The sequence below is a fragment of the Lonchura striata genome, chromosome 1 (genome assembly GCF_046129695.1).
Source record: "Lonchura striata isolate bLonStr1 chromosome 1, bLonStr1.mat, whole genome shotgun sequence".
Classification (NCBI taxonomy): Eukaryota; Metazoa; Chordata; class Aves; order Passeriformes; family Estrildidae; genus Lonchura; species Lonchura striata.
This window is the reverse complement of record NC_134603.1, coordinates 60,395,413-60,423,025: the sequence shown is the minus strand read 5'-3', so window position 1 is coordinate 60,423,025 and position 27,613 is coordinate 60,395,413. Positions and strand designations below refer to the sequence as shown.

The 27,613-nt window shown below is 40.8% G+C and overlaps 1 protein-coding gene across 2 annotated transcripts; it reads right to left on the bottom strand.

Moving 5' to 3' along the window:
* Positions 1-2,028: 2,028 nt before the first annotated feature.
* Positions 2,029-27,613, bottom strand: GLIPR2 (GLI pathogenesis related 2). Of its 2 annotated transcripts, none has more exons than XM_021528675.3 (5): positions 27,542-27,613; positions 15,477-15,585; positions 11,984-12,087; positions 5,057-5,134; positions 2,029-3,580 (listed from the first exon to the last, which is right to left on the bottom strand). In XM_021528675.3, exons 1-5 carry the CDS (start codon positions 27,552-27,554, stop codon positions 3,420-3,422), a joined length of 465 nt encoding a protein of 154 aa, XP_021384350.1. In that variant the 5' UTR covers positions 27,555-27,613; the 3' UTR covers positions 2,029-3,419. The 2 variants fall into 2 exon arrangements, with proteins under 2 accessions (XP_021384350.1, XP_077640812.1); XM_077784686.1 differs by lacking the exon at positions 27,542-27,613 and adding an exon at positions 19,663-19,678.

Here is a 27,613-nt window from a genome sequence, read left to right as displayed (position 1 = left end):
GTTTCCCTGGACAACCCCCTGCAGTGCCTCACCACCCCTACAGTGAAGAATCTCTTCCTAATAGCTAATCCAAACCCACCTCCTGTCAGTTTAAAGCCAATCCCCGCATCACTACGTGCCCTGGTGGAAAGTCCCTCTCCAGCTCTCATGCAGGTCCCTTTTACACGCTGGAAGAATCTACAAAGTCTTCTAGGAACCTTCTCTTTTTCAGGCTGATCAGCCCCACCTCTCTCACAGGAGAGGCGCTCCAGCCCTCTGATCATCTTCATGGCCCTTCTCTGAGCTCAGTCCAGCCGGCTCACATCCTTTTAACAGCAGAGGCCTCCGATGCTCCAGGGATGCAGTACCCTGGGAGCAGGCAGAGGCTCTCCCCGGAGCACAGCAGAGGGGCCGAATCCCCTCCCTTGCCCTGCTGGCCACGCTGCTTTGGGTGCAGCCCAGGACAGCGTTGGCTTTCTGGATCGAGAATGCCCATTTGTCGGGCCATGCTGAACTCCTAGTCAACCAACAGCTTCAAGTCTCCTCAGGAAGAGGTTTTGTTCTTTTGGGAAGGTCAAGGAGGGAAGCTGGTAATTGAAAATGCTTAATGCAGACTTTCTTTTTCAGCTTCTTTTAAAGACCAATCGCAATACTTCCCCAAATGCTCTGTTATGATTTAACCCAGAAGACTAGAAATTAACCCTCAGACCAACAAGTAATCCTCCTCTTCCTCCTTCTCCAAAAAGACCTTAGAAATTATCTGCAAGCCTCTAAAAATAGGTATTTTTCTCAGCTTAGCCTATTCTTTGTTCCCAAGGCAAATGTCACTTCTACCTCTAAAACTCTGTCTGAGGAATGTCTTGTTTTGCTCTAACCTGACAGTAGATAACCTTTCTTTGCCACCTCCCAACATCCACAACTTTCTAAGATGTGGTAGAGAGTGGGGCAATACACCAACACAGAGCCTTTTTAGTACTACGCTGGCAAGTCAAGGTTTAGTGTATGTACAATTCCAAAAAATCATGTGGCTTTTGGGTGAGTCACATCAGCAACGTTATCCTCACCTTTGCATTTGGACTCCTACATACACCATGGTTTGTAGCACAGCCAGAGTTCATTTGCAGCTGGTATCAGTATCACAGTCTTGGGTCACGAAAAAATAAATGAACAGTCTGGGGTTTTTTAATCGTTACAATCATACTTACATAGACTCTTTGTGGAGTGCATGAAGCAAGCACTGAAGCTATTTGAGTGGCTTTGTGTTTCTTCCAAGTCCAGTTACTTCTGCTGCCCTCTCAAAATGGTCTGTCTAAAAATGTCCAGACATCCACTTGCCGTTATCATTTTAAATAAAGATAAGTAAAGCCTTGTTTTTGTTTTGTTTTCTCTCTTTATCTACCTTCCCATTTCTCTCTGAACTTAAAATAAAACCTAGGTGGCAGCAAAGATTCTGACTTGACTCACGAAAATACAATATGTACAGTTTTGCATCAATCATTCAATGAATTATAGGGCCAATAGCATAAAAGTCATTAGAAAAAACCCAGATTATTTTAATACTGCCAATTTCTTTAACATCAGCTTTTACCTTTACGTCAGTTGCGGCAAGCCTGTTATTTTTTATAGAAAGTTCTGTTTTCATTCCCATCTTTCTTGTCAGCTGAGGGCTGAGGGGAGGAAAGCCCCAAGGCTGCAGTTCCTGAAACACACACACACCTGAGTGGGAGTCGAGTGGGTTTTCTTTACTGACAACACGTCAGCCCAGAGAGGGAGCAGCAGAATGAAGCAAGGGACAAAGCAGGAGCTCGGGAGAGAAAGAGGCACTCGTCTGCAGCCTCAAACCTTTGCTCAGTCTTTGGATTAAGTGAGGATTTATGATCTGCTGCATGATTTAGCCTCTCTCAGGTCTCTTCTTCCTTTCCTGGACTAGAATAGTTGCTGCTTTTATTTCCCCCCATGTTACAAAAGGAATACTGTCATACGTTAATGTCCTGCAAATAAAATTTGATGATTATTCGACAAAGAATCAGGTAACAGCAAAGGCTTGAGTAGTTCTTATTCAAAAATATTTATTTTTCAGTTGTTCATTATATGTGTCAAATTCTTGGTTACAGCAAAAAAGTTGTAACAAACAGCATTACAGTAACATATAATCAAGCCATAAGAGTGCAGTTTATTACAACTGTGTAAACAAAAAATAGTATTTCTGTAATGGCACTGTCCATGAACCAGATTATGGCATACAGAATCCCAGCAAAAGTCAAGAGAAACTTTTACAAAGAAAACAAACACCCAAATTGAAGAAGTATATGAACCTGGCCAAAATGGCCCAATCCACATTTAATCAGAGAAAAGAGTGTCCCCAGAATTTTTGCTTGGCTTGTTCTTAAGGAAATTTAATTTTTTTTTTCAAGGCATTAATCCAGCGCATGAAATAGTACTATTATTGAATAATATTAATAAAGAGCATACACCTCTTAATTATGACAATGTGAATACCCCTACTGTTACATTATTAAAGGAGATGAGATGATTTTGGAATGTTATTGCCTGTATAGCATGACACCTTTGAGAGATATTCCTCAGGAAATAAAAATAAATTACTGAGAAATAAAATCCAAAGTACATCATCAAAGAAACTTTTTTGTGCATAAATATCAAAAAAGTAGAGTCTTATTTTTATGCAATGAAAGTAAACAATTTGATTATAATACAAGGTACATACTGTAAACTGTAGGATACACTTTGAGTGAAAAATATACTAATCTCAAACATATTTTATACATCATCATCTAAAATGAGATTTTAAAACTTCAGGGATTTTTTTTAGATCATGCATTAGTTACAACTTGCTTCATGGCCACAGTTTTGTCAGCAGCCTTTTAGTGTTCTTAATAAAAACACACAAGTCTGAATTTCACTACATTTTACACATGTACCTTTCATACAGGAAGTTTTGCATATGTTCCATCTGCAGAGAGTAGGTCCCACAACAGCAGGAGGTAAAGACAAAGCCACCAAGGTCCAGTTATTAAAAAGTGCTGGACAGCTGGGAGCACATAATTACAAGCTGGTATCTTCAGTTTACAGAAAGCTATACATTTGTTTGTTCAAAAAAAAAAAAAATAGACATCCAACATGTGGTTACTCACACGCTGACATAGAGCTCATGCAAACAATTAGAAAAAAATCTTCCCCATTTTATCCTTCAGAAATGCTGCTTATAGTTCATCCTCAAATAAATTGAGGTTCCCTCATAAACAGAAGGGGCCTGATGTGCAGATTGACTCAAGCAAAATGTAATTGCTTCCTGCACACTGAGACATGAACAGAAGTATCAAAGAGGAGATTTCATTGACTTGGGCTTCATTTCAACACTGTTAGGTCCAAATCCAAGTTCACTTGTCATTAAGCAATAAGACTACCTTAAAAAAATAAAGTTATTTTCTTGGAGGAAGAACATTTTCTTCATAATAGCCTGGATTTACTACATTTCCAGCTGGATCATATCTAGCCACCACAAATGTTGAGCCATCACTAGCAGATGCCTTTCCAACTCCCATCTTTTTTGTGTTCTTCCAAACCATTGCTGTAAAGTGACCTGAAGAAAGAGAGAGAAACAAACATTCCCTTTAGATACTAAATCTGTAACATTTCCTTTAACATGTGAGGTGCTGGGGGAAAAAAGAAAAATATACAGCTGCTTCTTTGTCTAACATGAGAACAAGCTAAGGACATGAAAAGGAGCCCTAACTCTACTAACACCCTACTCTTTAGTGCTGTGTCCAGTTCTGGCCCCCCAGTTTGGGAAGGACACTGAGATGCTTGAGCACATCCAGAGGGGGCAACGAGGCTGGTGAGGGGCTTGGAGCACAAACCCTGTGAGGAATGGCTGAGGGAACTGGGGTTGTTTAGCCTGGAGAAAGGAGACTCAGAGGTGACCTCATCACTCTCTACAACTCCCTGAAGGGTGGTTGTGGTCAGGTAGGGTTTGGTCTCTTTCTCCAGGCAGCAACTGACAGAATGAGAGGGCACAGTCTCAAAATACGTCAGGGAAGGTTTAGGTTGGATATTAGGAAAAAATTCTTCACCTAAAGAATAACAAAGTACTAGAATTGTCTTCCTAGGGAAGTGGTAGAATCACCACCTCTGGATGTGTTTTAAAAAAGACTGGACATAGCAGTTAGTGCTATAGTCTAGTTGAGGTGTTAGGGCATAGGTTGGACTTGATGATCTTAGAGGTCTCTTCCAACCTCATTATTCTGTGATTCTAGCATTTTGTCTTGAAAACCCCTAACCTGATCTGTTTTCATACTACTATTCCCATTTTCATGTTCCATGTTTCATGTATCCAAATAAGAACATGTAGCAGGAGAATCGTGAAAGAAGTAGCTTGATAAGTATCTGATGTAAAATTTGACAAAGATATCAGTCTGTACTCCCTGCAGTGTGAACAGCAGCTCTGAGAGTGACTATTATTCATTTGCTTTAATTGCCTCATACTCCCCCATGTGTTTGCATGTGCAACTCTTAAAAAAACCCCACTGTTTCTGTTTTTTCTTCTGCTTAGTTTAATAGCCACCCCTACATTGTTGTTCCCACTATGAATAGGCCAATCCCAAAGTCAGGGAGAAAAGACTCATTTTCTTAATCTGAAACAAGGTCAGGTGCCTCTCTTGCTTGAGCATTATTTAAGGAACAACATTCTCAAATACATTTTGCACTAGATTGTTAATATGCAGCCAATGACCTGTTCCCAGTCTTCAAATTAGCTGAAGTGATCTCTGTGAATAGAGTGATATAATTCAGCAGAAGTCACATGTCAGTGTAAACAACACAGTACATTTAGTAAGACTCCTATATGATTCCAATTTAGTATTTTTTACAAATTAATTTCCCTTAAATATAAGCTGCCTGTTCAAAACTTTGAAATCAGAGGAGAAATGCAGTACTAAAAAACTCTACAAATTTTGCTTATTTTCTAATTTCTAAGGGGTTTTTTTATACTTTTGTAAAAGTTTTTAGCATAATAGTAGAAGTTTCATCTTTGAAGAGACAGCTCCCAGTCTGAACTTACCTGTCCTAGAAGAAAATCCTGGGTTTTGAAAGCTGTAATTTTTTATTTCACTGTACCATCTATCAGCCACATCTTTTCCTGAAAGACAAAAGAAATGTGCTGCAGAATCATAACATAAACACAAAAGTGGAGCTCACTTACAGCCTGGCCAGTAAGATCTTCTGTAACTTTCAGCTTGGAAGGTAATGAAGACATCTGCCTCATCTTGGATAAGTGCTCCTGTCATCAGGTTTATACATACAGCTTGCACCAGCTTCTTCCTCTTGAAATGTGTTTGAAAATGCCTAAGTGTACCAGATTTTCTAAGCAAAAGGTTACACCTGTGGATGTTTACCCCTTCCAGCTCCAGGCAATCCAAAGAAAAATTAAATTTCTGATGTCTTTTTAGTTTCCCATGTTTTCACCAGCATTGAATATTTCTGACTGTATTTATTTTTAGAGGTGTCTACCTAGCACTAAAGCCATTGTGAAGGCCCATTTTGAGGCACTATAATCTGGAGTACTACAGAAACCTCAACTATTCATACTTAAGAGCTGTTTCTGTGTGGAAGCCTATGTGTCCAGCGTTTTCTCATCCCACCCAAGGTTTTCCCTGACAACAGCTGCATAAGGACTATGACTACACCAGGGATGTAGCTCAGACCCATATCTGCAGATGCAATGCAGACAAATGTCAAATGTTACTTGTTTTCCATTACTGTTGTTAGGAAATTCTTGTGCCAAACACCAAGGGGATGAGAGGGGTTAGGTTTTTCCCTGAGCAACCTCAATAATTAATTTTCTGCTTAGCATTCCAGGATGTATCATCCACACAAGGCCAGGAGGTTTCAAAGCAAGCTGCCAAAGCTGTTACGCCTGCCATCGTGAAGAATGCTGGTTCCTGGTGGACTGTTGGCTGCAGAAGAGCAATGAGTCATGCTTTGCTATTTCACAGCAAAAAGTCTTAAACTTGTGCACTTCTGGAAGTAAGGCTCTGTGTTAACCTCTTTAAACTTCAGTTTGTTATGACTGAAGTCAGCTAAAGGGATGATGCTGTTAGCCTGGCAAGCTGGCTGTCAGAGCCCCAGCTGATAAGCAAATATTCAATGAAGTGCTATCTCTAGAGAGGTTTATGAACTTGAAGTACTATGAACTTATATGCCACTTTGGTCGTGAGGAATAGTGCTTAGTAGAGTAAATATCTTTTTCTACATAGAAAGGTAACAAAACATCTCTTGCCTCCCAAAGTAAAAGTTTCAGGAATAACAATTGGTTCTTCTTTTCCTTCTCTCCTCGCACCAGAAAAACAAACCCAGTAGACCTGTATTATGGTTGAAGTATGTAACACACACTTATTCCTTTCTTCCTCACACTAGAGCTGAAATGAAGGCTAAAATAAAATGCAAATAGTGACTTTTATGCAATACAAGGGGAAATAAAAAGCACATAGTAAAAACCCATACAACAAACCAATCCTGTCCCACTCCAGATTTCATAGCTTTGAAGGATTTAGATGGGTTTGTGGTAAGCTGGGTGTAACAGAAGTACAGAAGGTGACTGCTGATATATCAGGCCTTATGAAGCCCATATATTTTATGTGTACTAGTGCTGAAGTGAATATACTACATAAGCAAGATTTTAGCAGATGTAGGACTGCATTCTCACTGCTGCCAGGTATTTATTCACTCTGTTAATGTATCAGTGTAATATAGTATTTAAAGAGAAAGTCACTCCCACTCTGCTTACTGTAGCTCTGAGAAGCGTGTCTAGGTTGTATGTGACAGAACTTAAAATCTACATAATGCAAGTATTGCAGGGCACATGGAAGTTTGGACAAACACTTTATCTTCATAATTAATTTGCTTTTAATTAAAAGAACACTATAATTTTAAAAATTGTTTTCTTTTTAATTCAAGAGAGATAGAAATGGCATCAGATAAGACTGCCTCAATCCTATACTTGAAAGACAATGAGCATAGTTAGACAGCACAGTCTATCATGTGTTAATTCCCAGATTTCAAGGATGAAAGGTTTCAACTGACTGAGGCCAGGCAGTTAAAGCTGAGAAACTGATCACTGTTCTCCATATTTCACATGCTGGATCAAGTTTTCATTATATAGCATTGCTGTCATCATCCTTGAATTAAAAGAGTCATGGCCTCGTAAACCGTGAGAAAATAAAGACTGACTTTTTTCCAGCAAAAGAGAAGGTCACCAAAGGACTAGGCAATTTTCTACAAACTCTGTCCTGAAATCACGTAAAAGAAGTGTCCTGTAAGTGAAGGCAATGAATGGTATCTGTCACATGGCACAGGAAGTGAGGGGGAATGCAAAGCGGAAGTTATTACTTTGTGAGAAGACAGGTAGGTACCTAGCAATTGATTAAACAGCCTCTCTTTCCTCTGAAATACTTTTATTCTGATTCTTTTCCCTTTGTGGAGCAAAGACAATGCCCTGATGGGACACAAGCCAAACCAGTGTTGAAAGTGACAGCTGGCACACAGGGGACCAAGGAAAACCCCTGTTTTGAACCCAGCAACCTCCAGGCTTCCAGAGAGAAAACAGAACAAGGGTCAGGAGTGCACTGAGCCTACCTGCTTTAGCAGCAGCTTGCATCCTCAGACTTACTGGTTCAGAAAACTGACCACAATATTTCCATTTAAATGTATTATGGAATAAATTATACAGTCATATTTAGGGTCCGTTTTGATTGCTTTTCAATGTTTCATTGAAAACAGCTCACCCTGCTCCCAAAGTTCCCCCAAAGCAAAGGAAGTTGGTTGCGGTTCAAAATGCTTTTCAGTCAGAAGGAAAAAAGCAGAAAAGAAATTGCTCACATTCCTGATCAGAGCAGAAATGATAAGGTTTACTTCTCTCAAGAAGCACATGGATGTGCCCTGCAGTCAGAACTGCAGCTTGAACTGTTGCTCTGCTTGTGGAACTGATTAGTAAATATTCTGCTGGGCTTTTTTATCACCCTTCCTCTTTGCACTGCTGTAAACTGGGCTCAGAGTTTCAACGCTTTCACTATGGAAATGCGGTTTGACTGCACCCTTCTCCGAGTGAGAGACAGCTCACTGATGACCTGCTCAGCTAAATTTACTAGATATTCATTTCAGAACAGGCTGAATCTCAATCTAATGAGTTTCAGTCATGATGGACAATCTGCCTCAGGTGAAAACTTGGCGCAGCAATCCTTGAACTAACATCCAAGTATAGTTTTGCCCAAGACTAGGACCAGAACCAGCACAGTGATGTGATTTTATTTGCACAAGCCACATGCTTGCAACATGGCCACACTGACTGTGCCTCAAGCTTCCTGAGAGGGTCAGATGAGTGACCATGTGGGCTCAGTCCATATGTAGGACTAACAGTCTAAATTATGTCCTCCTTATTATCAAGGGGCCACTGCATGTAAGCAGTGACTTGTCCATGCTCTGCATCTCATCAGCTGTGCTGTTGTGTCATTAAATGTCATTTTTAGCTATTCTCCTGGGTGAAGAGCTCCATTCTGTGCGGATGTTGAGGGTGTGAGGGCTAACAACTGGTACCAGACCAAGGGTTGCAGGGAGCTCTGGGTGGTGCCAGCAACTGGAACACCAGAAAACCACAAGAGGAACCAGCTGGTGAGCAGGCGAAGCGCTCTGGGGGGAGCTGCAGAAGTGTATGGCCATTGCAGGGTGGGTTCTGGTCAGCAGCCAGGACCTGTGTGTGTGAGATGCACTGTACTGAGGACTGGAGTGGAACTGCAACCTCAGGAATTGGTGTGTCCAGGTGCAAGCTACTGGAGAGATCAGAATCCAGGGACAGCTACTGGGCTCACAGTGTCTGAGCTCAGTTACTGCTGGGATCCACACTGGAATTCTATTTCTATTATATACATATAGATAAACATATGTAATATAACACTATACAAGATGCATTACATCTACTTTTAAATCATTTACTGAGAAATAGGCATTTGTATTTCTATATACTACATTAATTTACTTACATATGCTCCGGTAACATATATTGGAATCAGAAAGAAAGGGAAAGAGGAAGAGGCTACTGGTGCTGTTCATTTTAATACTGACTGCATCTATTTGTGCTGCTCTGCACATAAACACATACCCACAATATATTGTGTAAGGCTGGAAACACATTCCCAGCCTGTGCAAGACTGGACACACATTTCCAGCGTCACCATTGGGAACACAATGCTGTGGCAGCCCTATTCCTGTATTTAGCTCACCTCAACTGGGCCCAGTTAATTCCTCTGGGCCCAGCCTTACTGTTTCTGCTCATACCAAAGAATGCTTAAATCCTCAAGTAATCCCACTAAGTTGCCAAAAACATTCTAATAGAATCACATAGGCCATATTTCTCTGCAAATGGACAGCACCTTGGTGATCTACTTAAAAACTAAGTTTTCACAACATTCTTTCGACCAGTCAGGGGAAAGAGGGTAGATTTAACATTGCCTTTGAAATAAAGTATCTGCCTAGACTAAAGTCATACCAATGGCTTTTGGAAATAATTCTCTGCTTTCAACATCCCTCATGCAGGTCCTTACTTTATTTTACTTTATTTAACACTATGGTATGAGCCTGGTGTTAGACAGCAATAGATACATCAAGGCAGGCCTTCAGTCAGAGCACACTCCTCCAGGGCTTGGACAGACAGTGCTTGTGCTGTTCTGCACACTAGTCCCAACCTTAGGAGACCCAGATTCCTCCCACGACAGATTTGGGGGATAGCTGACTGGATTTCTCTTACAAACTCTCTAGAGTTTATAAATCATAGTGCTTCCATCAGCAAGAGGGCATGTTCTTCTCAGCCACACCAGCCATCCCAAACAGAATTCAGACATCCAGTGCTTGCCTTCAGCCTCCCAACACACGAGAAATAAGATGAGGCATCCTGCAAAGCCTGACATAGCACAGCTGCCAAGGCAGGCTGCAGTCTTGCGCATTAGTGGCAGATGACAGCTCACTTATTTGAACAGACAAAGAAAAGTCTGCCACGGCGCAGTTCCTGCAGGACTGGAGGGAGGAAACAGCTGTCAACTCTTTCTTGGATTACAGGGATAAACATATTTCTAGCAACAGCTTTAGGCTATGTAACTCTAAAATCCTGAAGAGAATTCAAGGTATTCTTGTACCACGGGAAGAGTCATATTAGACGGCTTTATAGCTGAAAGCTTAAATCTTCCCTGAAACAAGAAATGCATCTTCTGGCATTATTACAAAACTCAGCAAGAGCCAAAATAAACAACAGCATCACTTTTTGAGAGAGAATACAGAGTATTCTAGAGGTTTATTGAGTCTTGCTTTATCTGGGAAAGAAACCAGAAGACACTGCCTGCCTTTGTTAAGTCCCTGAATGGATGTCTTAATCCAAATTTCAGCCTCATTGAGCAGGGTACAAATTAACTATCCAGAGGGAACTATATGAGAAAAAGAGGAAGAATGAACCAACTCCACAGAGGTGAAGACTAAGCCTAGATGAGAAAATAACTTCCTTTGAAGAACTAGCTTTCTCATTCTGGTACTTCGAGTGAACTTGTTGGAAATACAGAAATGTTTCACAGAACAAAAGAGGATGTAGTTTAATTTTCTCAACATGGTATTTAATCCTGTGGATAAAAACCAGCAAAACTTTGCAAAACTGGAAAATTATGTATGGAAATGGTGTATTGAAGAAAACAGACCAGATCCAGAGAAAAGACAGACATTTTGTAGAAGCATTTGTGTGTTATGTTTCTAGCTCTCTAAAAGGGAATTCTGTGGCTTTAACCTCAAGGGAAGGAGCACAGGCCAGTAACACAAACAAGAAAGAGCTAAGATCAGTCAGTGAGTCATAGCCACTATTCAAACTCTGCCATACATCTGTGTTTTCCCATGCTGCTCCGAATCCTTTCCTCACACCCTTGCAAAGGACAGAATGCCAAATATGAGCAGATCAAATTGTATTTTTCCACCATGGGTTTCTTTTTCAACATGAAAATTTGGACTAGAGTTGGCACTTGAAGAGGAACCAAACAGCATCCCTGGGACTAAAATTCACTAAAATTTCCAGGTCCTTCAAACAGAGCCTCCAGCCTACAGAAAAGAGCTTCTGTTTCTTTGGGTCTGTGCTGAAAATTCCAGGGGTAGACTGAAATAAAAAAAGCAAGTGGTCACTTTTAATACATCCCACCTGCTGTCCCAGCAGGCTGAGGCATGAGCCTTACTCACTGGAAGGAGGCAGGAGGGAAAAGCCTGCTGAATCTCTCTCCAGCCAAGGGCTCACTACAGGCTATCAGCCTGACCAAAATTCAACTCCTGGGGCACCCAAATCAAAGGCTCCCAATTACAAATTACATTTACAATCAGAAAATACATGAAGTAAAACAGTCTTCAAAAATGTTATAATGAAAAAGGGCATAAAGCTGTCTGCTACAGATTGGAAGATACTGTGGAAGGACATTAGCCACTTTCACTTTGGTGTCCAGTGCTTTTGCCCCTACAAACAAGAACTTCTGTGCAGTGTGCAAGAGACATTTTTCCACTTCCCTCACCACAGCTGGGCTGTAGCCAGACCTCTCTTTGGCTGGGACAAACTAAGGATCAAGGTGAAGTAGGAGGCACTGTTGACTTCCTTCTCTCCTGCATGGACACACAAGTGCCACCAAAGACAGCTCCACAGCAGGGACACAGGGAGCAGCGTAGCTGCCAAGTCCTGCCTCCAAAGGGACATAACACACCACCACAACCCCATACTCCCTCTGTGCCCACATATGCTTCTTGCTCTCAGGACACATAGGTGACTGCAAACCACCAGCCTGACCCCAGGGAACCTGGACTGGGCTATGCTGGATACATTTTTGAAATAGAGGAAACTCCAGCACCCTTGCTACCAGATGCAAGCCAAAGTACTTAAGGCATTAATCAGGCATCTGTGAGAAAACAAGTGAAGAGAGCTCACCTGACTGGTCATAGGATGCCCATGCCAGGTTTTCTCCACAATTCCCATTAGCAGATTCAGAGCTGTGCTTGAGGACTCTCGTAGTAGCCAGTTCTTCTGCATACCTAGCAAATGAATCCACACATTGAGTTAGGGACCACAGCTGCAATGAGCAGAAAGGAGGAGGAAGAGGATATGCAAGCAAAGAATTGTGCTGGAAGATGACGGGTTTAAGTCAAGTTGCAAAGCCCTGAAGCCAGAGATGCTTTAAAGTTACATAGGTCAATGAGTTAGACAAAGAAAAACACATTTTCCTTCTCTTTCATGAGTGTCTGCATAAATTCTGAGAACGGCCTAGAAGAAATGAAAGGGCAGATCCCCTTACACCACATTTTATCCAACACCTGGAAATCCTACGGCCATCCTCAACCACAGCTGTGGGTGGAAAGGGACGTACCTACAGCAATTGCTACAAGTGCCACCTCCTGGCATTTCTAAGTACCTCACAGGTAAATTAAATGTTCTCAGTGAGAGTGGGAAAAAAATAGATGTGGGAATTCAGTCAAAGCAAGCATAAACCCCCTACATTTACAAATGAAAGAAAAAGGTCAATTGCAAAAAAAGAGCAATGTTCCAGGCAATAAGATGGAAGAGAAGGGGATCACATGGAGACTCTGAGGCAACAACTGTGTAAACCAACATAGGGATAAGCAGCACTGTTTCTATAGAATTTGACATGTGGGTGAATGTGGGATGCATTTTATTTTCTTAGAAAAATAGGGTTAAGAAGAACATAATGGGTAAAGCAATTACTCTCTTTATTCAGCATTAGAAAGGCTTCAGTACAGAGATAGGGAAATTGGAAAGACCATTTCTTATTTCCTATAGTGGCAACAAAGAGAGTCATCAGGTCATAGATTTAAAATTCAAGTGAGACAAAGCTCTTCTTCTACACTGTGCAGCAGAAGTCATTGCCACAGGATAATGCAGGCACCAAAGCACATGTGAGTTTGAAAAAGAGAGACGCAAAAACAGTGCATGGATGTGGGGAGGAATCTTCACAGCATCTTAAACAAGAGCAACAAATAAATGAGCATACAACTTAATGCTTAGGAAAATGGTAATGTCCAGGATAAATCCATAATTTCCAGAAGAAGATAACAGGGGAAGGATCACATTTGTTTTGTCCTCCTACTCCTTCCCTAATCATGAAAATCATGAATTACCAGCATCTGCCAGAGACATGAATTTTGTGCAGCTGAACATTTTGACCCAAGCTAGTACTTCAGTCATTAGGTTCTAATTTCCTTCTGCCCTAATCCTCCTACAAAAAAAAAATTATTCAGCTACATCCATTGATGTAGAAAATGTGGAAATAATGAAAACTTATCAGTTGCCAGTTTGCTAGATTCTGGACTAAAGAATATTTAGATACTATCTTTACAGTTTCTGTATTTTTTCTCAGGATCCTCATATCCCAAGTTAGAGGCAGGACTGAGACTAAGTACACATTGCAGATGGATGAAGCTGCCAGGGATTTGAGACAAAAGGTGATTAATCCACTCCAGCTCAGGCAGTTGAAAGCATGAGATTTTCATCTCAGATCATCACCCTATGCTTCATTACAGTCAGAGATAAACAGACACCTGCTGAGGCTGACTCATCTCATGTTAAAGCAGGGATCCAATAGTCAGTTCACCTGTCACAGTAAGTGGACCTGAAAATAGTAGGAAACACCATTTTCAACACAGGTAGAGAAGCACAGAAAAGCACCCAGAGAGAAAAGCACCTAAATACATATCAACAAGGTATATATATAGGATATACCCAAAGAAAAGGTGAAGTTTTTATTTTAATTTAAGAATATGCAAGATCTGTCTTAACAAATATGAGGTTTCTTAAATTTCATGTCTTTTATTAGGACCAAAACATTTCTTGTTCTTGATATCAACCAGTTTTACTAGTCTCTGAATATGTCTTTTAAGTTACAGACCTCAACCAAAGAGAAACCTCTTTGTTGTTCATCACAGCAGGGCATCAGCTGAGACCAAAGAGGGCTGTGAGGAATTTCTGAAGGATCTAAAAATACCCAGCAAGGGCAACAGCACACTTAGAGATAAATGTGGAGCAATGCATATTTGATAGAATAATCTGAACTATTCATACAAGCCATCTTGTTCAAACTGAGTGTTGCACTTCTGAGACCCAACAAGTGCTATTGACAAGTCAATGAAATCTCTTCCTCAGTGTGAGCATGAAAAACAGAAACAAAAAAAGAAACCCTTAGAAGAACAGAAGGAAAGCCCCAGCAGATTACAAGGTTGGTGGATGAGTCACTGGCTTTCTGTATTTTAGGAATGCTGTATCCAGTTATAATGGTGTGTCAAGAAGAGGAAAAAAAAGTGAAAACACCAAGATTTTTCTTGCTGCCAGAGGTCATGTCCACATGCCATTTACATGGTGTGTTGTACAGCACAACACCTGGGAGAAATCTAGAAGCCAGGAGCCAGTTCATCTGTGTGACATCTATGTCCCATCATGCTGGGACAATAAATCAGGTTCTGGAAAGACTACAGCATCTCTGACTCCTAATAACTCAGCACAAAGAAACCTGTGTGGTTATGGTAGAAAGAAAATGGGAGGAGATCTTATGTCTAGAGTAGGGATCAAACTGCCCACCATTTAGTATAATTTATCTTCTAAATAGTTTAATCAGCATTTGCTCATTCAGTTATCTCCTTAGTACTGTGAGGATCAGCATGAAAAAAAAATTGAAGATTTTTAAATCTACTTTTTGAAAAAGATTGCTGTAAAGAGAAGGGAATTAATCTGGTTATCATAACTATGGTAAAGAGGACAAACAGTTTTGGACTCAAATTTCTGTAAGGGAGACTCAAGTCAGAGAGCAGGAAGATGTATTTACTGTATGTTAGAATGAGAAGAAGTTGTGCAGACTTCAACACTGGAGTAGAGGCAAGATTTTTTCTTTCTGACAGAACAGAGAACATATAATACTTTTAATTTTGAGGCTGGGAGAGACAGATAAATTAATCAGAAATTACTTCCTCCTGATTCTACTGATCTTAGACCAGTCACCACTTCTTACCATGAAAAAGTTATTTTCTCACTATTTCAGCAGGAGTAGATATTCTCCTGCAGATGACAATCCCTCATCTGACAGAAGTGGTGGTGAAGCATGTTCAATACAACTGGCCTTTGCAGAAGACATCTAACAATGCAGACAGATGTAGTCCACATCTGAGAAAGGCTCCCAGAAAGATTTGTACAGTTCTGACAACAGAAGTGTCCATGTGACCAGCTACAGCTATGAAAAAGAGGGGATGAAAGAGCAGAGTCCCTCACTTTCTACTCAGTAAATCTTCACTGGTTATCAGCATGCCAAAATGAAACAGTAGTAAACACAGTAAACCTAACAGATAAAAGTAAACACAGTCAAATATAACAGATAAAAGTGTCACAAATCTCTTTAGAGAAAAGAAAAGACTGAACTCACTGTTGGGCTCCTCTGTTTAACTTCTTGCAGAGTTTTAATGGGGGGACTCCATGTTTCTTCCGGTAGTCATTGTGTACTTTCAAGACTTCTTCAGCAAATTGTTTGGAAGCTGAAATCACATTAAAAAAAATGGAAAGGTCTGTCAAATATAGACATTAGTGAAGACAGAAAAAACATACCCTGTACCTAAGCCCTGATGCAGGCTGGACAGAAGAACACAAGAGTATCCTCATTATCTGGCACCAGGGTGAAATGAACCACTGACTTCCATCCAAAAACAAACTCTAACAGATACTCCCATTGGGAAACTACAGACTCACCAAAGGTTGAAGAAAACTGTGATCCTTACTGCTTTCCTCAATAGCAAAGTGATTTAAGGTTGGTCAATCAGTTTGTCAGTTCAAAACCAAAATCAGCTTGACTGACTTTCATTTTAAGATATCAGTGCACTGCATCACCAGTCCAATTTCAGAGTAAGCAACAAATAAGTCTTTTGAGGAGATGCATTAAAAATGCAAATGATTGTCCCTCTATGCAAGGATTGTCTGTATTATTCAGGGCACCACCTAAAGAGAATGAAGATACTAAAATATTTAGATCTCTGCAAGTACTTGGAAACATGCACCATTCTTCTAATTCATTTTATAGTACAAATTCATAGAAATCTCAAAACACACCTTTATTTGGCTCAAGACAAATAAATGTTCACAAACAGCAAGTGGTAAAGAAAGAAACAACTACTGTGGCATGGGGTTTTATATTTATTAATGATTCACCAGCTTCATTGCTGAATATCTCAGCATGACTACCATCATTTTCCTTGTAAGACACTTAGGAAACCCAAACAGATCCTATGGCTAGAAAGAGTTTCCTGTTATTAACCTTGGATTTCACAAATTTCTCTCACTACTTGATCCTGACAACTAAAATCAATCATTCTCTGCTATATTAACATTATTCTCTTCTGCTGTTTGTAATGATGCACTTTCCCCACAATAGAGCTGTCAATTTGCACACATTGCTCTCAGAAATTTTTCCTAAGATGATTACCCAGCTCACTCTCATGCTTTAGGCTGTTCTTGGCGTTGTCTCTAGTTTCCTCAATAGTACTGGGATAATAAAGCAGCCTAATATAATCTCAGTATCCAATGCATACAAGAAAGCCATTACTATTTAATGCAGCATCTTAAATCTTTTGAACACAGCCTGAAGTTGGTTTGAGTCTTTCCTGACCAAAGAGTCGTTGTGGACATATATCTAACATATTCTCCATAATATGCTTTCAGAATCACTTTTTTGGTATCAGTTTGTTGGTATAACACAGCAGCCCTGTTGAACCTGGTGACATCTGCCCACCACCTTCTTCCTCTTCAGTTCTCCCTAATTTTGTGTATCACAAGTTGCACATCATCAGAAAAACAGGTACCTCCCTTCTGGTATTCATGCACACAGACTCCTTTTTGCTAATGTACCTGCCCCATCAGTCTTGCTACCATAGCTCACAGCTCACTGATTCCATCAGGCCAGAGTCTTAAACCTCTCATCTGCTCTGTTACAGAGGTAGCCAATTTCTACAGCATTTATCACAAGTCACTGAGGAAAGCAAGCCTACATCAAATTCACTCGCTTCCCTGATGCAGGTGGTCCAAGCTTCCAGCAAGGAAATGTTAAGACAGCCTACAAATTAAAGACATTGAAAAACATAGCTTTGAAAGTTGCATTACATACTCCAGACTAGTTTTTTTGTTTTGGTTTGTTTTTTTGTTGTTGTTTTTGTTTTTTCCTTTGCTTGAGACCATGCTAAACTTGTGGCTGTTATCACCTAGACTTAATATCCCACCAACTCAGAACTGAATAGATAAACAATTTGACCTGCAAGTATGGAAGTTTTTATCCAAATAATTTGCTCTCAATGACAACATAAAATTGAAATTCTAACTAAAAAAAAAGAGTCAACTGAAATACAGATTTTGCAGTGTTCAGTCAATACATTAACAGATATACTGCAATGTAGCTCTGTACTAACTTTTTTGACTTACAAAGATAAGTCATGGACAAAACTGAGTTGCTTCTATGCTGTCCCTGGAGAGCCTCCTTCCTCCCCTTCCCTCAGAGGTGGCTGCTATAGAAATGCTTATCTTCTGTGACTCAAGCTCATGTGCAAACCACCTCCCTCTGTACAGCTTTTCCCGTGCCTGATGATGTGTGGAGAGGGACGCCCAAGTGCCAGATATATTTCAGATTTGTTTCAGAATGCATGTTAAGTTTTTCCATTTTACCAGTGTTCCATACACGGAGAAGCCAGGCATTGAAAGTGGGAGTTAATGGGAGTTTTCAGGCTCCCACCCAAGTGGGAACAGCTTCCCAAACAGCTGTGGAGACGTACTTCTTTCCCTTCATGTAAGCTGCTTAAGCTGCTAGAAAAAAATTATTTTCTACTGCCAGACAGTTAAGTTTGGTCATGAATCATTACACACCTTAATAAGTAAAACAACTGAAGGTATTAGATACAGTTACTTGCTTCTCAATATTCAAGTATTTGCCTCTATTTCTCATTCTTCTGGAAAACAGGCTAAGAAAATGGCAGCATGTGACTCTGAATTTCTAAGCTATGATGTGGTACAGAGCATACCTACAGCTGCTTTGCTCTTGGACTTCCAGTTTCATTGATCAGCTTTGTGTGACAGGGAAAAATAAGCAGAGGAATCTAGGTTGCCTTTTCCCATCACATTTGTTTTTTTGAGAATTCTATTTCTCTATTCTTAGTGTCTCTAAACAGTGCCAATCTACTCAGTCTTTCTTGCATGAAGAGCTCTTCATGCCTGAATCCATACAGCCTCTTGTTAGAGCTGTCTTCTCCTGTCATTTCTGCTTTAGTTTGGGCACCAAAACAGAGGTGAGTTACCTGAGCATGTGTTCCACAACATGAGCTGCCCTGCATCACCTCTGCAGCTGTCAACTGCAGCTCCTCTCCTGGTCTTGGGGAGCCACAAGATGAAAAGAGTGAATTGTTCACAAAGCACCAAATCCTTACACAGCAGAAATGCTGTGGGTAGCCTTCACCTCAGCACAGGGGACACACAACATTATAGCAGGCACACACATGACTAGCAAAACAGGCATACATTTTTATGCCTAAGTATCCACCCTAGTGACTCAAAAATGACCCCTGTATCAATCTCCAGAGGTATTGTTTCTTCTAAGTGCTTGTTGTTCTATTGCTTATGGATTAATTTTCACTGGTAATATTTTACTTTCCATAAATACTAACTTTTTCTGTTTAGCCTTCAAATAATTAATATATAATGCTATCAACAAGAGAGACTTGGGACTGTTCAGTCTACAGAAGACAATGCTTTGGGGAGACCTTATTGTGGCCTCTGCTTAAAGGGGGCTTATAAGAAAGACAGAGGCAGACAATTTATTAGGGCCTGGAGTGATAGGACAAGGGGTAATAGGTTTAAAATAAAGTAGATTCAGGCTAGATGTATGTAACAATTTTTTAATTATGAAGGTGGTGAAACACTGGCACAGGCTGCCCAGAGAGGTGGTGAATAACCCATTCCTGGAAACATTCCAGGTCAGGTTGGATGGAGCTTTGAGCAACCTGATGTAGTCGAAGATATGCCTGCTCTGGGGCTTGTATTAGAGGACCTTCAACAGCCTCTTTGAACCCAGATTGCCCTACATTACTATGAAACAAATCTCCTTCAGAATCCTATAGGGAAAGATACCATTATGTCTGTCTCAATCTCTCTCTCGGAACCATGACAGAGGCCTCAAACTCTTCACCCAGTATGTGCATTAGAGTTAAATTGAGATAACGACCCCACCTTTCAATCTTCCCCCAGAAATAAATACCTAGAAAGTTGCTTTTACATTAACAGGACACTGCATGTTACTTCCATGTTACTCTTTTGGGCCCAGATCCCAAGCAGAAAAAAATCTATCTTGCTTCCAGCCAGGCCAGAGCTATTTTTTACAATAGCCAGGAGGGACCACAGCTCTCTCATCATCACAGAGGTGGTATAGAATAATCTCCAGGGACCACTGGAGATTATTCTATACCATCTCTCATCATTTTCGAGGAATGGGGGAAGGGGTCTCTTCCATGTCAAAGTAGCATGGCACGATCAGCTATTTTAGGCTCCAAGTGGTAGTGAACATTTGCATATGAATCACTCACCTGTCTTGCACATTTTTCTATAAATATTGTTGCTGTTACTTTTTGTTTTCTCTCTGTTTCCAGTAAATCGCTTCTCATTGCTGTTTCCAGTAAATTGTTCTTATCTCAACACGTCTTTACGTTTTGTTTCTCCAATCCTCCTCTCCAGCCAACCATGGAAAGGGAGAGAGGGGATTGAAAGAGCAGTGCATCATCTGGGGTGGTTTCAGTGGGAACACTAAATTGGAGAATACCATTCCTAAACCACAACAGAAGCCAAGTGCCAGAATACATAGAGAAGACAGATGCAAAGTAGATAGAAAACACATAAAAGGTAATTAAATAATTGTTTAAATACTGAATTTAAAGCTCCGATTTAAAGCCGAAATCCCTTCAGTCTCCCTTGATTCTGCAGAATTGTTCTGCTCTACCCTGAAGCAGAAGTGGGTTATAGAATAAGAATGCAGCAAATACAGCTTTTAGTATGCCCAACAGGTTTGTGGAAAAAATTAATTAGAATGTTAAGGGTACTGTAAAGTAATTACATCAAAAAGTACTTTGCTACTGTCCCAGGTAACTGATACTTATATTTGTGACAAATTTCTCAAAGTATATTCACTGACTGGAAACAAATAAAATTCTCAAGTAAAAGAAACCCCGACTTCTAAAGACAACATTTGCAGCTAGACTCTTTTAAGAGAACTGACATTTATTATTAATCTTTATCCACACTTGAATTGTAACTCTCTGGAAACCATCCCTATCTGAATCTTTCCCACTGTGAGAATAGCATTCCTTTTATGGAGAAGTGATGGATGTCTAACTGATATGAGAAATGTTCAGAAGATAGTCATGTTCTACTGCACTTTAACTCAGCACTTTGGTTTGAAGCCACAAATGCTTCAGGGTGGTCTCATGCTGGCTGATGTCTGCGGTAACACAGGGAGTGAATGTTCCATGCTTCTTTTTCCACATATTTAACTGCACTTTCTTGCCCCCCCCATTGGGGACTGTAACATCTTCCAAGACTGGCCCTTAATGCTCTATTCATTTGGGAAAATATATCTGACACTTCCATTCATGATCCCTTTCCAGCCATAAGAACTGATCTCCCTAGTGTTAAAAATCCCCTTTTCTCGGACATAACTGGCTGATTGCTTGGAAATAAACAGAAGAAATGAAACCATATATAAATCCTGGAGGAAAGGAAAGATAAAATCATACTATGTTTAGAAACTATTGTATCCTGGGTGGCGTTTCCTTGCCTCCTCTTACACAATCAAGAATTCAATAAAGGGGAAAGATCTCCATCCCATACAATAGGCATTTATGAGAGAGATCATAATTGCTGGTACATTATTTCCCTTCCAACCTGAATTATCCTGTAACCTTACTGAAAGTTAGAAGAGAAACTATTGCTGATGGAAGTGAAAGGAATTGGGAGTTATAATTAGATACTAGTTTAAATGGGAGTAGTTTCCTGGAACCTTCCCATGTTTGCTGCTCAAAATAGCTTTCTTTTCAGCTCAGGAGATCCTTCTTCAGGGAGGAGTTTGTGTGATGTTTCTCAGCATCCAGTTTTGCCTGAATCTGCTCACATGCTTGCTTATCGCTGGGGTGAACTTCAGGACAACAGTGAGATGTCCAAGTTAACAGCATCTGATGGACAAGGACCCCACTCATTTCAATATCTGGGCTTGCTCTACAGCAAACTGACAACTTAATAACCTTGCATTACCTATGCCACACAATGTTACACACTCTTTTCCCCCCATAAGCAATTTGGGGCATGTGGCCTGAGAATATGAAGCTGCCAGTGCAATAATGTTTCAATGACGTGAGTCATGTCACTATTTGATTGCTAATCCTATTCTTGCTATAATAGACAGTGCTGATTACTTCCTCATTTAAGGCCTTTTATAAACAGCAAGGCAATTGACTGCCCTGATTAAAAAGCAACACCTGGTAAACTGGAGGCTGCACAGCTCTGAGAGGCAGCAGAGCCTTCTATGATATAGGCATTTACAAAACAAGCAGCACTAATCAGCAGCCTTGAGTTCTTGATCACTGACAGAGGCAACTTGTCACTTCCACTGGAGGCAAGGGTGTGAGAAGACCTTGGCTTGTAGCCTCTGTCTCCTCCAAACTGACCAACAATCAGAACAGCAAGCAGTCACTTCCATGGAATGTTCATCTTGCATAAGGTTGGAACTGATTGCTCATCATCTCCAGAGCAGCCAGTCCTTTTGCATGAAAGACAATCAAAAGTGTTGTTTTTATTACTATTCTGCCAGGAAGGACACCTGAATATTGTAATCATGCCACACACCCACAGAGACAACATTTGTAGGCAGCTAATGTGTATGCTGCTATCCCTTTTCAAAAGACAAAGGAGACTCTCACATCAGAAGGACCTCCTGTTCTTAAATCCAACTGCCACAGAATTCCTAGGGCACGTGCACTTCCAAACACAAAGCAGTAAGTGACCTGCATGTGTTAGAATCACACTATACAGGAGAAGTAATTCATGTGATCTTCTCCATCTCTTCTTCCCCCAACGTTCTATCTGCTCAGAGTTTATAATTACAGAAATTTATTGAAGAAAATAAGGCACAACTATGTTAGCTTATGAGTAACAACAGAAATCAGTTGTTTTGAGTAACTGTAAAGAAGTAATTGAACTGAATAATATTTCTATTCATATTTTGGATTCTGCATGTTCTTATGCTCTGCAGATGGACAACAACAGACATAACCTTGTTTTTTACCCAGTGCCAAGCTCAATTTACATAGCACTGCTAGCTGTGTGGTGCCAACCAAAGTCTTTGGAAAGTGAAGAATTTTGTAAACAAGAATCAAAGTGAGATAGAACAATACCATGTCTGCTGGGATATGCTCCAGCATTTTACCTCTATCATTCATGTTCTGTTATGGTTTGGGGTAAGCATACCTGATCTAGCTTTAATCTCATCACTCAAATATCCTCCCACATTGCTTTTCTGCCAAGGACATCCAAGATAGCTCTGGCAATGCTCAAAGTATGTTTACTTATGCACCTCCCTGAGGCATGGAAATATGGCCATGCACATTTCTTCTGATCACTGATGTGTGTGAACTCACCTATCCAGTACCCAAAGCCAGGCAGGGAGGCACAGAAATCTTTCTTTACTCACATTTACTATCAATTACATCACCTGTTTTTCACCCCTCTGCTCAACAGGCTAAACTCCAGCTCTTGCAATTCAAAATATTTTTAAAAAGGTATTTATTTTATAGAATCGCAGAATAATAGAATAGTTTGGATTGAAAGAGACCTTTGAAGGTCACCTAGTCCAATTCTCCTGCACTGAGCAGGGACACCTTCAACTATACCTTGTTGCTCAGAGCCTCATCTGACCTGACCTTGAACACAGGGATACATTAAATGATGTTTACAGTGACCTAAACAGGCCCATATTGTCTTGCTACACAACACCCCAGATTCCTACCACTTTCTAACACCTACTTGCACAGGAGCCAGTTCTGCATCAGGGAGATTCGGCCTCACCCTATCCCCCTCTGCAGGGCCAACCAGCCCAGCTCTGGCTGCTGTTCAGACCTTCACAGACTGGGCAGAACTTGCCTACATGTGCCTGTAAGAACAGAACAGAGATAGGCTCCAATTTATCTTTCAGAGAACAGCACAGCCTCTACAGAAAAAGAGATCTGACATAGCCTTCTGGCCTGTTGAGATAAATAATGAGCAACCAAACAGTTAAAATCAAAATACTTGTTTTCGCATACTTTTTGTTCCTGAACATAGAGCAGCAACAGAAACAAATTCAAACCAGGCAAGACAGACACTACCAACCATACTGATAGAAAATGCAGGGTTTGCATGTTTCCAGTAATAAAACATTTCTTAATGTCTTTTTTTTTTTCTTTTAATGCACAACACAATAGTATTGGAAACCTTGGTAGGTATCTCAGTTACTACAGATCATCACATTCTATCTTATTCTTCCTGAACCCTACACACTTGTTTTGGTATTTATCTGCCTTGAGCATGAGGTGTTAAGGGTATAATCTAACAGCTGACAGAAGCAACCACTGTTGTAAGGGGTGGCTGCTGCATTCCTCCTCCCCCATCAAAACCCTGATGATGAAACAGACAGGTAAAAATTTGGCCCAGAATACTGTCAAAGCCTGACACATTCCTGGAAGAATTTTTTTTATCCTACTGAACTATTTTTTATCCTTATTGAACTTGAACCTGGCAACCAACGCCTTCTGCACACAGCAACTGGAGATGAGGAGCTATGAATTGAATTACACTTGGTTTTGAAAAGTCATCTTTCCACCACATGTCCAGTTCAGCTCTGGTGTAAAGAAAAAGACAGTAACTTGTGTTGGCAAGTTCTGCAAATGTCCTAATGTTACCAAATGCAAAAGCTCAGTTTCTAGCAGTTCAGAACAATCCATCTTCCTTATCCCCACCAGTCCTGTAAAACCAACCAGCACAACTCTTTCTCATTTTGGCAACTTGGGAGTATCTAATTTCTCAGAAAGCAAACAGGTCACTTGTCTAGTATGCCTGTATTTTTCTCATGACCTGCCATGACTGCCTCTTACCAGGATGCTGAAGTAAAAGTCAGCATTTCAGCTGAAGATGTAGCTCATTCTGCAGAAAACACAACAGTCCTTTTACTGTACTCTGAAAATGCACCTTAAGAGTTAAAAACAGCACATGCTTCTAAATGAAATTAAAACCAGCATGGAAAATTGTATTTAGTCTGGCTCCTGTCTCTTCTTTTTCTTAAAACTCTTTCTCAGCCCCTCTTTGTCTTTTTTTGTACTGACTCAATATGCAGAGCAGTGGGTACCTCCCAGCCCTTTCTATGGAGTCCCGCCCACATTTGCAGAAGTGGGAGAAAAAAGGAAAACCAGCAGAAAAATAAAACAAAACTCTAAAAAGAAAACCAAATTCTGTAAAATAATTGCAGTATTTACTAAACCTGATATTGACAGCTTCTGCACACACTTGCCAGAATAAAGAGAGCTATTCCCCCGTAGGGAGCAAGTGGGGAAAGCTCCCTTCCCCCACGAGGTTGAACCCAGGGGGAAGTGGGAGAAATAAGACTTTTAGCAGCCTTTCCTACCACCGTCCCAGCCTGATCAGAGACTCCCACTGCTCAGCAGAAATCCACGTGCTCCAGAGCGGAGGAGTGGAGCTCGCAGGCAGCTGCTTTCCCGATCATCGCCTGCAGCTGCCGGCAGGGATGGATATCCCCGGCGGGGCCAGGGCTGCCCCCCGCCCCCGGCCGCGCACAGCTGCGCCGGGTCAGAGCCCTGCCGGCACGGCACTCCCAGCAGCAGGGCAGCAGAGAGCTGCCAGCTCTCCATCTCCCCCTTTCCTGCAGAAATACTATCCTTGTCTTTTTGCTTAGAGCTCTCTGCGATCTGTGGGACGGCTGCCTGCACCCCCACTAATCCAAATGGTGTCTGAAAAGACCTTGGGGAGGGCAGAGGGGGTCTCTGTATTTGGCTTAAGTCTTTGCAGGGGTTATGACCACGGGAGGCATTTTCTAACCCTGACAAGGAAGTTTCAGTACGAATTTGGTTTCGCCAGCCTGCAGCTTCCAGGGAAGAAAGCTGAGTCAGAGGAGCCGATACTTTCAACACTCAGCTCTTTGCAATGAAACACAGCAATGCTAAGTCTCTAGCTCTGACACTTGGAATGAAGATGGCTTCAAATATAATCTAATAACTACTAATACAACACTATTGGAGAGTTTTTACCAAAGAACTGAGATTTCCAATGCCAAGTTTTTTTTTTGCATGGTGATATTTAGACCTCAAGACAGATTTACCAAAATCAAGAGGTTAAAGAAACTGCTCATTTAATTTATATTAAAGTAGTAGTCCCGCTTGTCATGAATTAGAGCATCCTTAAATTAAAACTTCAGGTAATCTCTGCCTTAACCTTTCTGACCCAGGAGAGGAGTAAGGAATCTGTACTGAGGTCAACCAGTTACATGTCCATGTACCCTAGTGCAGAGAAATTTGTCTGCATCATACCTTATGAGTACTAGAGTGGGAACATATTTTGTATTTCACATGAAACACAGAGGAAGCAGTACTCTGTACAACAACTGTTCTCCCCATTCAAAGGCAAACCACATTGAATGATCTCAGACAAGAATTTTAACACTTCAGTGAACTGGAAAGGGCAGATGGGATCTAGTCTATAAACCAATTGTCAGGACAGGATCTCAGTTTTATGATTCATCTAAAAATATTGCATGCAGCTCAAAGACAATAACCTGGAACTAGTTTAACATTGGTTTGCATTACACAAGTAGTTAGAAAGCATTCTTAACATGCACCTAGATTTTAAGCTCTATTTGTATAACCACTTAAGGATGCAAATATTACCCAAGCCTTGGCAAAGGAAGTTTCTGGTCTGCCATTGTTCCTAAGTTTGTAAAAATCAACTAATGCACAGCAATAAATGTGCAGGGGGAAAAATGAAGATGGTAATTGCTTTATGACTGTTTTAGCAATTTTCATCCATTAAAATAAAAGAAGATTTTTATTCCTTTGGAAACTGTGAGGTGCACAGTGGAGTATCTCTATTGCTTTTGCCCAATGCGGTTTTCTAATGTAATGTATAGGCACGACACTGATTTGGTATTTGTACTTTTTAGCATGGTAAGTGCTGAGCTTGATATTTCACAGCAACTACACTTACTTAAATTGTTATAGGGTTATTTATCCCAATCTAGCTGCCAGGATATGAGGCCAACCCCCCCACTGGCAGCTGGACTTTGCTAAAAAAAAAGCAGGTGGTTTGTCTGGACTGGGTGTCATACCAGTAAGCCCTTTACAGTCACATCTGCAGACAGCTCTGATCTCATCAAGCAAGCTGACCTTTAAAAATAAAGAAAAAGGGAAAAAATCCAAAACACCCATGCTGAGGCCCTTTAAAGTGTTACTCACACAAAGATTTTCCTTAAATTTCTCTGAAGAGGCCTATAGTTTTGACTCATTCAAATACTAAATTTTGCTGAGCATGTCCCCGTATGTGCTGTTCACACAGAGGACAGAGAGACAACATGCCACCAGGCTCTTATTTGTCACAGAAACAATACCCTAAGAACAAGAACAAATAGTCCCATCCAGTTTCACAGCTGTTTCAGAAATTCAGGACAGTTTTTCACTCGTGGCCTTAACAGGACAAAGATGGAGAAAATCCAGGGCACTAAGCACTCTCCTCTTAAGGTCTCTGGCTCCTTGGCAACTTTGGAGAAGTCTCTCCAGCCTAAACTGAGCAGAGCACACAGACAGCCAGCAGCAGTGGGGAAAGAACCAACAGCACAGACAGCAGCAGTAGCAGCAGCAGGAAAAGGCTTAAAGAATACGTGCACAGCTGGGGAGAGGCTTAGGAGCTGATCAAGTCTATTCTCAGTTAAACGGTAACCAAATCTTACATTTAAATCCTTCCGACAGGAAGGGTGATAAAGTTTACCCCCCTCGAAGCATCCTGCTGCTTTTCTGCAAGGCTAGTAAGTTTTGTCAGACAGCAAGACACAAAATAACTTTAAAGCTACAGCATTCGTAGTAATTTTTTACAGCAAAGCAAAAGTATTTTAGGTTACAAAATACAAACTTTACAAAGTTTTACATGAAATACACCTAGCTCTGCACCGTGCAGGCTAAGGAGGGGGGTAGCTTTTCTTTCCGTTTTTTTCAATCCAACCCTTTGTCAGAGAGAAAGCTCCTCCCAGGCTGTACCATGCACAAATGAAAGCAGCCTTCTCCGAGGAAAGCCACTGAACGCTTTAGCAATGCTTTCCAAGCACAAAACCAGACACGGACTTTGTGCGAGCACACAGCCACCTGCACGAAGGCATTTGCTCACCTGATTTCCCCATGACCAAGTGGGTTTCTTTTTTTTTTTTTTTTTTCGGTTCTTTTTTTTTTTTTTTTTTAA